Source organism: Microcaecilia unicolor, chromosome 3 (genome assembly GCF_901765095.1).
Source record: "Microcaecilia unicolor chromosome 3, aMicUni1.1, whole genome shotgun sequence".
Lineage (NCBI taxonomy): Eukaryota > Metazoa > Chordata > Amphibia > Gymnophiona > Siphonopidae > Microcaecilia > Microcaecilia unicolor.
Window position 1 is genome coordinate 294,989,547 of NC_044033.1, and position 12,783 is coordinate 295,002,329.

The 12,783-nt window shown below is 43.7% G+C and overlaps 1 protein-coding gene across 1 annotated transcript in view; it reads right to left on the minus strand.

Moving 5' to 3' along the window:
* Positions 1 to 1,355: 1,355 nt before the first annotated feature.
* Positions 1,356 to 12,783, minus strand: part of LOC115464627 (sterol O-acyltransferase 2-like) — a 327,319-nt gene continuing 315,891 nt past the window's right edge. The window contains 2 exon segments of the mRNA XM_030194991.1: positions 1,356 to 1,819; positions 4,081 to 4,226. Of these exon segments, the coding sequence (XP_030050851.1) occupies positions 1,763 to 1,819; positions 4,081 to 4,226 (203 nt within the window). The 3' untranslated portion in view covers positions 1,356 to 1,762.

The window sequence follows — 12,783 nt, forward strand, 5'->3', positions numbered from 1 at the left end:
ATCTGTTTACAGTCAAGCACTGGCCACCTGGCTGAATTTTGACTTCACTAGGTTAAGAGCACATTATTCAACATGTCAATTCATGCATGTCCTAAGTTTGGTAAGGATTTTCAGACTAGCAAAATATATTAGAATACCTGGTAAGTCATAAAGGTTGCCTTTTAAAAAATGTTATTGATCAAGAAAGATTATGGACTTCTTTTACCAAGCTGTGGGAAAAAGGGCCCTGCGCTGGCAGTGGGAGCTGTTTTTCCCGCGCACCAGGGCCCTTTTTACCGCAGTGGGAAAAAAGACCCGAGGCACACATGGCCATGCGGTAAGAGAACTCTTACCGCTTGTTCGTGTGACAGGGAGCCATTACCGCCACCCATTGAGGTGGTGATAAGGGTTCCCGTGCTAACCTGGCGGTAACCGGGCAGTGCACGGCGATACCCGATTACTGCCGGGTTATCACCACAGAAGCCATTTCTGGGGGTTTTCTTTCTCCCCCGGAAATGGCACGCACTCGGCACTATTGCCAGCGGCTGTGTTGGGTTGGCAGTAGTCCCAAGAGACAGTGGTAAGCCTGCGTTGGGCTTACCACCGCTCTGTAAAAGGGCCACTATATGAGTACATTTAAAGGGCTAAAACTTGCTCAGCACAGTTATGGCTTGGGCAATAGCAGTGCAAGCTTCCCTCCTCCCCTTCCCCACGCATGCACACACTGCCCCAACACAGAACAGGTATAACAGTGGAAGCAGAATTGCAAGCTTCCCTCACACACACTGTCAACAAATGTTCCTTAGTTTTATTTAGAAATGCTTCTTTGAGGGAAATATTCTGTCTGTGGTACTATGCGGCTTGCAAGTCGTTCCCAGCCACAGGCTGAGCAAACTCTGGATATTCAGTGCCAGGTCATGCATGACTTCTGGCATTGAATATCCAGATATGTCTGCTGATTGGTAAATTAGCCCTGTACTGGTTGATTTCAGACTGGAATCTGATTAATTGGCTGCATAAAATTAGGACAGTCCTAGAAGTGAGAGTCACTTTATCTCTGTGTCCATGCCGAGTCATCCAGACCTAGAGGTGGGAAGCTCCATATCTCTGTGTCCATCCCCTGAATCATCCAGTTGTAGAGGTGAGAGGCTCTGTATCCCTGTGTTCATCCCCTGAGCAGGGGCGTAGCCAGACCTCGGCAGGAGGGGGGTCCAGGCTATGCTCAGTTTCACTTAAAGGAACGTGCAGGCGCTCCACATTCGCTGCATCAGGAGGAAGAAAGCACAAATCAGCGAACGCGGCGCGCCTGCACGTTCCTTTAAGTGAAAATGAGCATGCTCAGTTCCACTTTAAGGAACGTGCAGGACATCAGGACTCAAGAAGACAGCAGTAGTGCAGCACAGATCAGCGAACATGCTGGAGACCGGCGCTGAAGAAGGCTTCGGCTGGCGGAGGGTTGGGGACCCTGCCAGCAAAACTAGGGGCCAGATCTAAATCTGTGGGGGCCCATGCCCCCACCTAGCTACGCCCCTGCCCTTGAGCCATCCAGTGCTAGAGATGAACATCATCTGAGAAAACTAAGCTACACAGTTGACTGAAGACTACAGATTTGGAGGCAGAGATTTAAAAAAAAAAAAAAAAAAAGTCAATGATTTGGTGGATCATTGACATCAGAAGTAGGTTTTCAGATCTGATGAATTATTCACTAAAGCTCCAACAAGGTGTAGCAGGACAGGATTGATCTGCCATGTTCACAAAGATAACACTTTGAAATTATGGTTGTTCACTGTTGCAGGTAGCAGGACCAAGACCGTGGTGTTACAAGTGCCCAGAATGTTTTCTGCACAACAAAGAAAACAGAAGTAGTAAAAAAAATGTTAAAATTTTGTGTCACCACTAAGGCTATTCCTGCTAAGTTTCTTTATGTTTTAAGTATCTCCTAGATGAGCCATTTAACACAGTTGGGTAAATAGGGCCCAGAATACAGCCAGCTTTGACATAACTGCAGTGCAGTTAGAAAGCATAGGTAAACCAAGCATGTGCCTAGGCCCTAAGGATTTATGAGGAATCCTCTGAAATGTGCTCATTCGGTGCTCCCAAAGTATATTTTTGCATACCCAAGTAAGTCAGCTGCTGGCAGAAAAAAAAGAGTTGGAGGGGAGAGTCTAGAGTCACCACTACCTGCAGAAGTCAGTCTATTTATCTATTCTCCCTCCCTCTGTTCATTGCTGTCCAGTGAGTGTGTGTGTAGGAGGAGGGGGGGGCCTGGAACTCATTGCAGGAGGATGTGCTAACAGTGGTTTGTGTATTTGGGTTTTAAAAAGTTTGGACGAGCTCCTGGATGAAAGTCCATAGTCTGCTATTGATACAGATATTGGGGAAGGCACTGCTTGCCCCAGGATTAGTAGTATGGAATGATACTACTATTTGGGTTTCTGCCAGGTACTTGTGACCTGGACTGGCCTCTGTTGGAAGCAGGATATTGGGCTAGATGGACCATTGGTCTGACCCTGTGTGGCTATTCTTATGTTTTTTGAGGAGTGCTTCTTACTTGCTGCTTCTTTTTAGCTGTCAGAAGCAAGGGGGACCCCCATTTGTTGGATTTTAAAGTTATATTTAAATTTCAAGGGGGAGTGCAATGCTTGTTTCGTTAAGGTCCACCAGTTAATTAATCCTGCCCCATACAAAGGCTCTTCTAGTAGGCCAATGAAACAAAGTGACACCTGCAAGATAAGCAATGTCCTGAAAGAACAGGTCCACAATAGACTGTCACCTCCAGAAAGCAGGGACTGTCTCTTACATCTATGTGTCTGCACAGCATTGTGTACATCTACATTATACAAATGATTAATAGTTAAAACCTTCACAAATAGGGATATGCAGATTGTTCACTATTCGGTTTGAACCATTTCCATCTGCTTCAAGTTTGGCAGAAAACAGTCTTCTCTGAGAGCTGCTTGCAAAATGTTGAGTTTTCCCTACCACCTGGAAATCCAGCACAATAGTGAACTGAAGTCATCAATCCATGACAGAAATCATTGGAAGTGAAGTGTAAGCTCCAGCTGTGATCCAAATTAAACTATAAAGCATAAGTAAAGGGCAAGCTGGAGAAAGGAATAACTAATTGCATTGATCCACTTGGTTTATCCTCTTCAAGAGTGTTGCAAGTTATCACCTTGGGGAAAATATTTAGCCAGCAGTGGTGAGGATCTTGCTGACCATCGCCAGCGTCATTCCCGGATATGCCGGGTCATTCTAGGCTTCAGCACTGAATATATTCGGTTTATGCGAATCCAGCTAGCACATAGCCAGTTGTCGATATTCAGCACTTAACCGTCCATGGGTTGCTGCATAAACATAGGACTCAATATTGGCACTTAACTGGGCAAGTGCTGACTCTGCCCCTGGAACACCCCCAAGATAGCTGGTTTTCATTTAGGCACTAACTGCTAATTTTTAGCGGCTATAACCGGTTAAGTGCTGCTGAAAATTAGTGGATAGCCCTGAACAAGCAATTTAATCATTTTGAATATCGACCAGCTTGTTTTTATGCTCACTGTTCCTATGGTAAAGATGAAGTTTGATACTAACAGAAGAGTTCAGACCTAATAAAGCATTAGAAATGTCCGTGTATTTTTCATCTCTGTGTATATTTTTAAGAGGTATATATTATAAATTATAGAAGAACTACTGGTTATGTTTAAAAGACCACAATACTTAAAATACCTTTTTCTTTCTATCTCATCTCCCTACCTCCAGAGGCAGTAGGTTCAAATTGTATGGGGTTCTAATTAAAAAATATAACACAGCAGAGGAACAGTTGTTCAAAGGTCCTTCTCCTGTATGTGATTTCCCACTGCAATCATGTAACATTACAGTAGTGTCTCAACGTTTAGAGGGGCCCTTTTCTGGGAAAGGTGACTTAACCCTATCTAATTTAAATTTCTGACAGCAAGAAAGTATTAGCAACCCATTTCACTTGTAGACAAAATATGTGATTATGGGAAGCAGCTAGTGTTAAAATAAAGGAGTTCCAGGTAACCATGCCTGGCTCACTATCCTACTGCAAACATGCTGTAAAGATGCAGTGTACCCACTCACCTCCTGTAGAGGGCAGTGTATCTGAGCGTACCATTCTTGGGAATACAAGCATGTCTGAATGCCTTGACCAATAAACAGAAAGGTCCAGAAGATGATATTCCAAACGGGGTTTGCTCTCTTGTCATTCACGATGATGTTGAAGATCACTGAAGAGACAAGTACCACACCCGATTATCATTTACAGGCTGAAAGCTTTCTACTACAAACACAGGAGAAGTATTTAGCTAAAACAATCTTCCTCTTAATTCTCCCAACTGTCTTCATTGTTCTTGCAACTTTCAGGACACAAATTGTTTAGCTTGCCTTTTCCTATCTGTACTTATGATGCCTATGGATTATGATCGCTTTCGTTCAGATGATTTTGAGCACAAACGTGATGCAGAGTTTTTCCTGGCACTGAAAAACTATATTTAGTTAAACTTTGTGCAGCCAAGCATGCTAAGCGCAGTCTCCTAAAGTGTATCCACATTCAGGACAGCTTCATCAACCAATCAACAACAAGAAAATAGTGTCCTTGTGGGACTTAATTGCACTGTCTTAGACTTGGTTTAGTGCCAGAGCTTAGATTAGGTTACATGTTTAATGTTCTGCTTTTTGAAAAAACAAAAAAAACAGCCAAGATGCTTATGTTGACTGTATGCACAATTTGATATATGTGCTATTGTTTTCTGAACTGTTCACTCAGACTTGAATATTTCAATAAAGACCTCCTTGGAATTAAAACAAAAAAGAAAGAGAAGGGTTATTGGAGAAAAAGGAGAGCATTGTGCAGATTGGGCGTCTGTGAACCAAACACAGCTAAGGTAGCCCCCAAAACAATTTGCCTGATATTCAAAGCTACTTACCTAGGTAGCAATGCCCATCATCCAGTGCTGATCTGGGCCATCCAAAGATTTTCAGTGTGGCTTTACCTGGACAATGTTGCTGAAAATCAGTGTGGATCACCTGGTATTATCTGGATAACACTAGACAGTTCAGGGGTGGAGGCAAGATTTAGCTGGAGACTGCTGATGTTCCAACATTGGTATCTGGATAACTTCACACAGGAAGAAGCTATCATAAGTTATTTGGATTTGTATGTGGATACCGGTACTGAGTATCACTACTATAAAAATACTTGAAGCAGTCAGTACCATATCCAGATATTCAGCTCTGATATCTGGATAATGGCCGGCTGTGGAATTTGAATATTACCCCAAATGTTTAAGCCTGGAAGGTAAAGTGAAGTCAGAGGGAGAAAATCTGCACATATCAGATCTGAATTCTCTCTGGTTCAGCATGATTATGATTAGCTTTGTGTAAACTGCTTAGAAGCCAGTTTCTGACGTATGCGGTATATATCAAGTGTTTCTAAATAAATAAATAAATAAGTGTAGTGAACTAGATAGAAGACATACTTCGTACTTTTGGACTTATTTCACACAATCCTGCAAAAAAGCACCCAGCAAGAGAAACATCCTCCCAAAGGCTGTCTGAAGTTAAAAACAGGAGAATGGTTTGATTAATGATAAAGTTGTGAACTGCCAGGCCATTTTCCTTAAAGATTATGTTACTATAATATCTCCTCAATTATTAAACCTCTCCCTCTTGTTTTTCTTCATTTTGTGGTCTAAGAAAGATTGTATATAATCCATTTATCTAATTGAGATTGTTTTCTTTTTTTTTCTTTTCTTTTTTTTTATTAATATTATCCAATATTTTACAAGACAATCCTCTTGTTCAGGAAAAGTATCTAACAGCAAGATATAAAACAAAAAAAGGAAAAAGGTGAAGCTTAAAAAGCTTCACATTAACAGGTAAACTATACTCAAGTCCGTAAAATGTGATCCAAGATTTCAGAAATCTACCGGAGACAAAATATCTAAAGGATAATCAAAGAAAAACATTCTGCAAATTCTGTTATGTTTCAACAGTTTTATTGATGACACCCATAATGTACATGACTTGTGAGACAATTCAAGTTCTGAACATCTGATACAAATAAACGATACAGCATTATCTGTCATCAAATTTTTACATTGTGTAGTAACCTTCCCAACTCCCCCCCCCCCCATTCCCTCCCTCCCCCCACGTCTTCACCATACAGATAAAGGAGAAACAACCAATTGAAGAATAACCTCTTATCGGAAACATACCAGAGACCACTCCCCTTCTGCTGCTGCAAGAGTCATGATTTATTTTATCCAACACTGGACCTGCAGTCCCCAGATGGTCGGGTTAGCCCCCCTTCCTGGGGTTCAAGATGGGGAGCCTGTGCTCTGATGACCCCCCATCCCCCCACCCCAACGTATTCTCTTAGCCAAACCTGGTACATTATATTATATTAACTCCCCTCCCCCCTCCCTATCCCCTTCTGCCTGAGTGTTCAATGAACCCACTAATTCTTTAATCACATTCTTACTTAAGTGACACAAGTTGTTGAGGTGTGGCCCTTTAGCGCGCTGAGTTTATTAAGAATGTAACTTCGTGCCTTGGGGGACATCACATTGATATAATCTGTCCAAATTAGATAGAAATGTTTTTGTGTGTTAAAATTAAGCAGAGCATCCTGAAGCTCCAGCAAAAGTAATGTATGCAAACGATTACGCCACTGCCAAAAAGAGGGGGCTTTCTCCAATGTCCAATTCACCAGGATACACTTCATACCAACCACAGATGCCTTATGGACAAGTGCATTTTGGTAAACTGTTCCCCCCTCCACCGGACTTTGGCAACCCAGCAAAATGCTTTTTGGCAAACGCCTAATCCGGGAGCCTCCAACTCTCTCCAAAAACCTTAGTATCCGTTTCCACAAAGCCTCGATTGCAGGGCATTGCCAAAAAGCATGGTAAAAATCACTTTGGTACGCCCCACATCTCTTACATTGAGCCGATTCTAAATATCCCATCCGGTGTAAACGTGACTGTGATGTGTATGCTCTGTAAATTACTCTAGACTGACATTCCCGAAGCTCCATACTTCTAGTCCATTTCCCCACCCCTCTCAACCCCCGTAGTAAGTCCCGGGTTGAGACCTCCGACTGAGTGTCTTCTGCCCACCTAGCAGCCACTTTTCTTAAATCTCTCTGTGGTCGTATAACTAACAGACGCTTATATAGCATGGAGATGGAAACAGGATCTCCTGATGGAACCTCTAAAAGCTCTTCCAGCTTGGTGGCCACATCAACACCTAGCGTCAGCTTGGGCAAAGACGCTACATAGTGTCGCACCTGCTCATATGCAAATCTTGAGCTCCAATCTGTAGAGTTTAAACCAAGATCCTCCATCTTTTTGATTGCTCCAGAAGGCTCCAGTACCTGATGTAAAAATACTATCCCCTTCTCTCCCCATGCCCTCAAACCAAGATTTTCAGTGCCTGGACGGAAGGCGTCATTTCCTTGCAGGGGGAGAAGTCTACTACACCCACCATCAAAGGCCCAAATCTTCGCCAGATCCCTCCATAGCGCCCTCAATGGTCCTATCAAAACGCTAGATCTAACATGTGCCTCCAGTTCTTTCCCCCTTGCATGTAACATATAAAAGCTGTGCCTTGGTCTGCACAACTCCTTTTCCATGGTTACCGGAGTATATGCCTCTGTTTGCTGGTACCAGTCCCCCAAGTGACGTATTAAGCAAGCTATATTATAAAGTTTAATATCAGGGACTCCAAACCCCCCATCTCTCCCTTGCCCCATGAGATGCTCAAACTTAATCTGAGGTCTCTTTTTAGCCCAGAAAAACTTAGAAAGCATACTATGTAATGCATTTACGTCTTTTTGTTTAAGGTAAATCGGTATTGTTTGCAGGAAATATAACCATTTAGGGAACAGCACCATATTAAACAATGCAATGCGTCCCATCAAAGACAATGGTAACCCTTCCCATCTCCTAAGAGTCTCTCTGGTACTAGTTAGTAAGTGCGCAATGTTTGCCTCCCCAAGTTGTCTAGGGTCTTTAGTAAGTTGAATTCCTAAGTATTTAAAGGCCGTTCCCGCTCTTCTAAATGGACAATTTAATCTCACCCACTGATCTTCCCTCATATTAAGGGTCATAACCTCCGATTTCTCTAGATTAAGCCGAAATCCAGAGAAGTCCCCAAACTCCGCAAAAAGCTCCATCAATGAAGGCAGCGAAACCTGGGGATCTTCCAGGACCACTAACAGATCATCTGCAAAGGCCGAGATCTTAAAAGAGTCTCCCCCTATCTGTACTCCTCTCACCTCTCCCGTCCGCTTGATGTCCCTAATAAGGGGATCCATTACCAATATAAAGAGAAGTGGTGAGAGGGGGCATCCCTGCCTAGTTCCGCGGGCTATCTCAAACGGGGCCGAGGCCCTTCCATTCACCCAAACCTCAGCTGTCGCTCCGTGATATAATGTTTTTATTGCATCATGGAAGAACCCCTCCAAACCATATGCCCGCAGGATAGCAAACATAAAATCCCATTTGACATGGTCAAAAGCCTTTTCGGCATCAAAGCTATTAAAGCAGGGGTTTCCTGATGATGTATTTTCTCTAGAGCCCCCAAAACCTGTCTCATGTTACGCACCACTGTTCTACCCCGGACAAAGCCCACCTGTGACTCCTCCACCACCTGAGGCAAAATCTTTGCCAATCTGTTTGCCAGAATTTTTGCAAACAACTTTGTCTCAAAAGGTAACAGAGAAATAGGCCTATATGAACCTGCACTCAAGGGGTCTCGTCCTGGCTTTAACAAAACCACTATTTGGGCCCTCCTCAATGAATCTGGTAGGGCGCCTATCTGTATATAACGATTAAATACCACCGTAAGGCATGATGTTATTCCATCCGCAAGAATTTTGTAAAATTCAGCAGACAGCCCGTCTCCCCCAGGCACCTTAAACAGAGGGCTATTTCGGATACCCCAGCTCACCTCATCTTCTGTTATATCCCCCTTGAGGCTTTCTTGGTGAAGCTCCGTAATTTTAGGGAGTGATTGTCCTGCTATATACCATTCCGCCTGGAGTCCCTGTTCCTCTGGCGCCGAATACAACGTCTCGTAAAATTGTCTAAAGACTTCATTTATTCCCTCTGACGTATGCTGCAATCCTCCTTTTGTATCCCTTATCTGAGAAACAAAACGTGACCCTCCCACCTGTTGCACTAACCGGGCCAGCAGCTTCCCTTGTCTATTAGCGTGCTTATATAATTGATATCGGAAGTATTGGATAGATTTTTTGGTTTTCGCGTGTATTAATTGATTTAAAGCAGCCTGGGCTTCTAATAACTGCGATTTATGTATGCTCGAGGGCTGCGCTCCAAACCTCTGTCGTGCCTTCCCCACTATCTTCCCCAATTTGAGAATCTCCGCATCCCTAGCTTTTTTCTTATAGGAGTAATAGGAAATAATGGCGCCTCTCAGCACGGCTTTAGCTGCCTCCCAAAACAATACCGGATCCCTTTGGTAAGTGACTTTATTAAACTCTGTGTACTCACGCCACTGAGCTTGTAAAAAGGGAGAGAATTGGCCATCATAATAAAGTTCCCTAGGAAATCGCCATCGAGCTCTTTGTGTACTCTCCTTCCCGCAAGAGAAGGAAATCCACACAAATGCGTGGTCCGACACCTGGGTCGGACCTATCTCCACTTGTTCCAGCGATGTGACTGTACAAGATGAAATCAAGATATAGTCAATACGCGAAAGCGTATCATGTGCTCTCGATAGGTGGGTATAGTCCCTCTCCCCCGGGTGAAACAAGCGCCACGCATCTACCATATCCAGCAAAGAACAAAGCTTTGGGACTCCTTTTCTCATATTCACTGGACCTACTCTAGAAGAACCCGTACTGTCCATTAGCGGGTCAAACACCGAGTTAAAGTTGCCCCCCATAATTATGGGCATCTGATCAAAGGAATTCACCCGGTTCACTATAGTTTGGTAAAACTTTCTATCATACTGATTTGGCGCATATACATTTACCAGCAGCAGGGGTTGATTATGCACTTGAATCTCTGCCATAACATATCTACCTTTCGGGTCCATAACCACCCTCTTCTTAACCACAGGGAGCCCCTTGCGGAAAAGTACAATAACTCCTGCTTTTCTATTGGTCGTTGGACTGTCCACATAATCTCCCACCCACCATCTACATAGTTTTTTGTGTTCCTGCCCCGTTAAGTGTGTCTCCTGTAACATTGCTATGTCAGTTTTTTTGTCTGTTCAAGGTTTGCAAAATCTTACTTCTCTTTATCGGGGAGGTCACGCCTCCCACATTCCAAGAAACCACCTTAACCATTTTCTGGTAAAAGTATGCTAGTAATGCAGTTATTTGTAATGTAAGAGAGAAGGTGTCCCAGCCACCACCTCCCCCCACTCTTGTCTTCCCCATCAGCATATCCCCAGGTCCCTTTGTCACTTACTACACCTCGTTCACTCAGGCAGACTTCCCCCCCTTCCCCCCACCCTAGCCCTCTATCCCGCCTCTGTTCCCTCCCCCACTCCCTCGAGTTCTCCAAGGAACTCATCACGTATAGGTGCACTAGCCCCTACCCAAAATAATACCTTTCCCTCATTTTAGGGGGATCCCACCTTTAAGTTTTCAAATCTGTTCTCCCCTTCCCATAGCCAAACAATAATTAATATATTTGTTAACATCTTGTTATAATTACAGATTACAGTTGATCTTAGCAGACTGTTAGCTACTTTGACATATCAGAATTATAGCTGGCTCTATCAGAAACTCTGAAAAGTAGAATCTTCTTTTAATCAGTCATTCCAACTTCAGGTCCCAAATATCTTTTGCCTGAGTCCCGTCCCTCCAGGATACCTTTCAATCAGTCTCTCCCTGTGTCAGGCTTTGGATAAAGACAGAAGCTGCCGACACGCTTTCAAAAAACTTTACTGTACCTCCATGATGTACTCTCAGCTTTGCAGGGTATATCAGGGCAAACCTGATCTTCTTCTCATAAAGTTGTGTACACACTTGTGCAAACTCCTTCCTCGCTGTTGCCACTCTCGAGGAGTAATCCTGAAAGCAGAGGATTCGTTGACCCTCATGTGTAAGTTCTCCTCCTGCTCGCACTGCTTGCAAAATAGCCTGTTTGTGCCCATAATTGAGGATTTTCAAAATCACCGCTCTAGGCCGCGCTGCTCCTTGTCTCTTTGGCCCCAGTCGGTGTGCTCTCTCGATCCTCAAGGGGCCTGGCATATTATTCATTTTCAGCGTGGTTGGAAGCCAAGTCTCAAGGAAACTGCTCAACTCTGACTCAGGAATCTGTTCCGATAAACCGATCAGACGCAGATTATTTCGCCTGGATCGGTTCTCTAAATCATCGATTTTATTTTCCAGGTCTAATATCCTTTTCTGCAAGGCTTCCACCGGCTGCACCTCAGACACCATGCGGTCCTCGATGTCGCTAATCCTTTGTTGGACATGGTCCAAGTCCAGATGGAAACCGTCTAGGCGTTCGTGAGCCGAGTCAGCCCTATCATATATGGCTTGCAATTTTTTGTCCAGGGCTGCCTCAACTGCGGCCGTTACTTCCGCCGTAATTTCGGCTGTCCATGCCGAGCAGACGCTGGATCCCGGCGATTGCGGAGCGGCCGCCATCTTAGGTTCCGCGGCCCTGCTTTTTTCTTTTTTTTGAGGTTTCGCCGCCATCCCGCTTTCTCCAATCGCCACCGCCAGCTAAAGCGCTGCACCCGGATCAGCTTTGTAAGTCCTTTAGGGTTGAATCCTTCAGATCCCCAATGAAGTCAGGTAATTGTTAAAGATGCGGGGGACTAGCAGGAGCTCAGCACACACGAGTCCTCACTCCTGCATCGCACCACGTGCTCTCCTGCAAATTCTGTTAAGCGGAGTGGACTCTTATAGTTAACGCTTATCAACTTTCGCTGAGGTTATGAGCGCTGATACATGAGCCGGCTCTGTAAATACATATTTTTTATCTCTAAACTTTATTATACACTTGCAGGGGTATCTTAAAAAAAGGTACCCCCCAAGTGTAGAATTTCAGGTCTAAGAAGCAAGAATTGTTTCCTTCGTCGTCTTGTCTCCTTGGAGACATCAGGAAACAGTAAAACTTTTAAACCCAAAAAGGGTTTATCTTTATTTCGGAAAAACAGACGAAAGATCCAGTTCTTGTCGGGTAGTAATGCGACTGTCACCACCAATGTAGCTACAGTCGCTAGTTCAGTATCTGAGGTCTCAAGCAAAAGAGAAACATTTATCAGAACTTCAGGTTGAATCGTTTCTTTCCCAGGAATGTAATAAACCATAGTCATTGGTGGTAGATTCTGTTCATCAATTAATAAATTTTCACGCATGTAGCGTTTCAACATATCCAGAGGAGCAACATTTTGAAGTTTAGGAAAATTGACAAATCTCAGGTTATGATTTCTAGTGTAATTATCAAAATTTTCCATTCTATCCCTGAGGCTCGTCAAATCTTTCATCATAATAGGTTGTACCGTTTCAAGCTTCATAATCCTTTGATCCAAATTAACAACTTTCCCATTCAAATCCTTAATCTGCTCATCTTTCTTTACCAAGTCACCTTCCAAAGATTTAACTTTAGGCTGTACTTCATTTATTTGTTTCAGGAAAACTTGTCCTAGGTTAGAAACCAGGTCCCACAAAGCTTCTAATGTCACATCTTTTGGTCTAACCATAAATTCTTTTGGAATTTCAAACCTTACAGGCTGGTCACGGGCCTCGCTCTGCCCCTCTGCTCCTCTCCCCTCAAACCGCGGCGTTTCCACGGG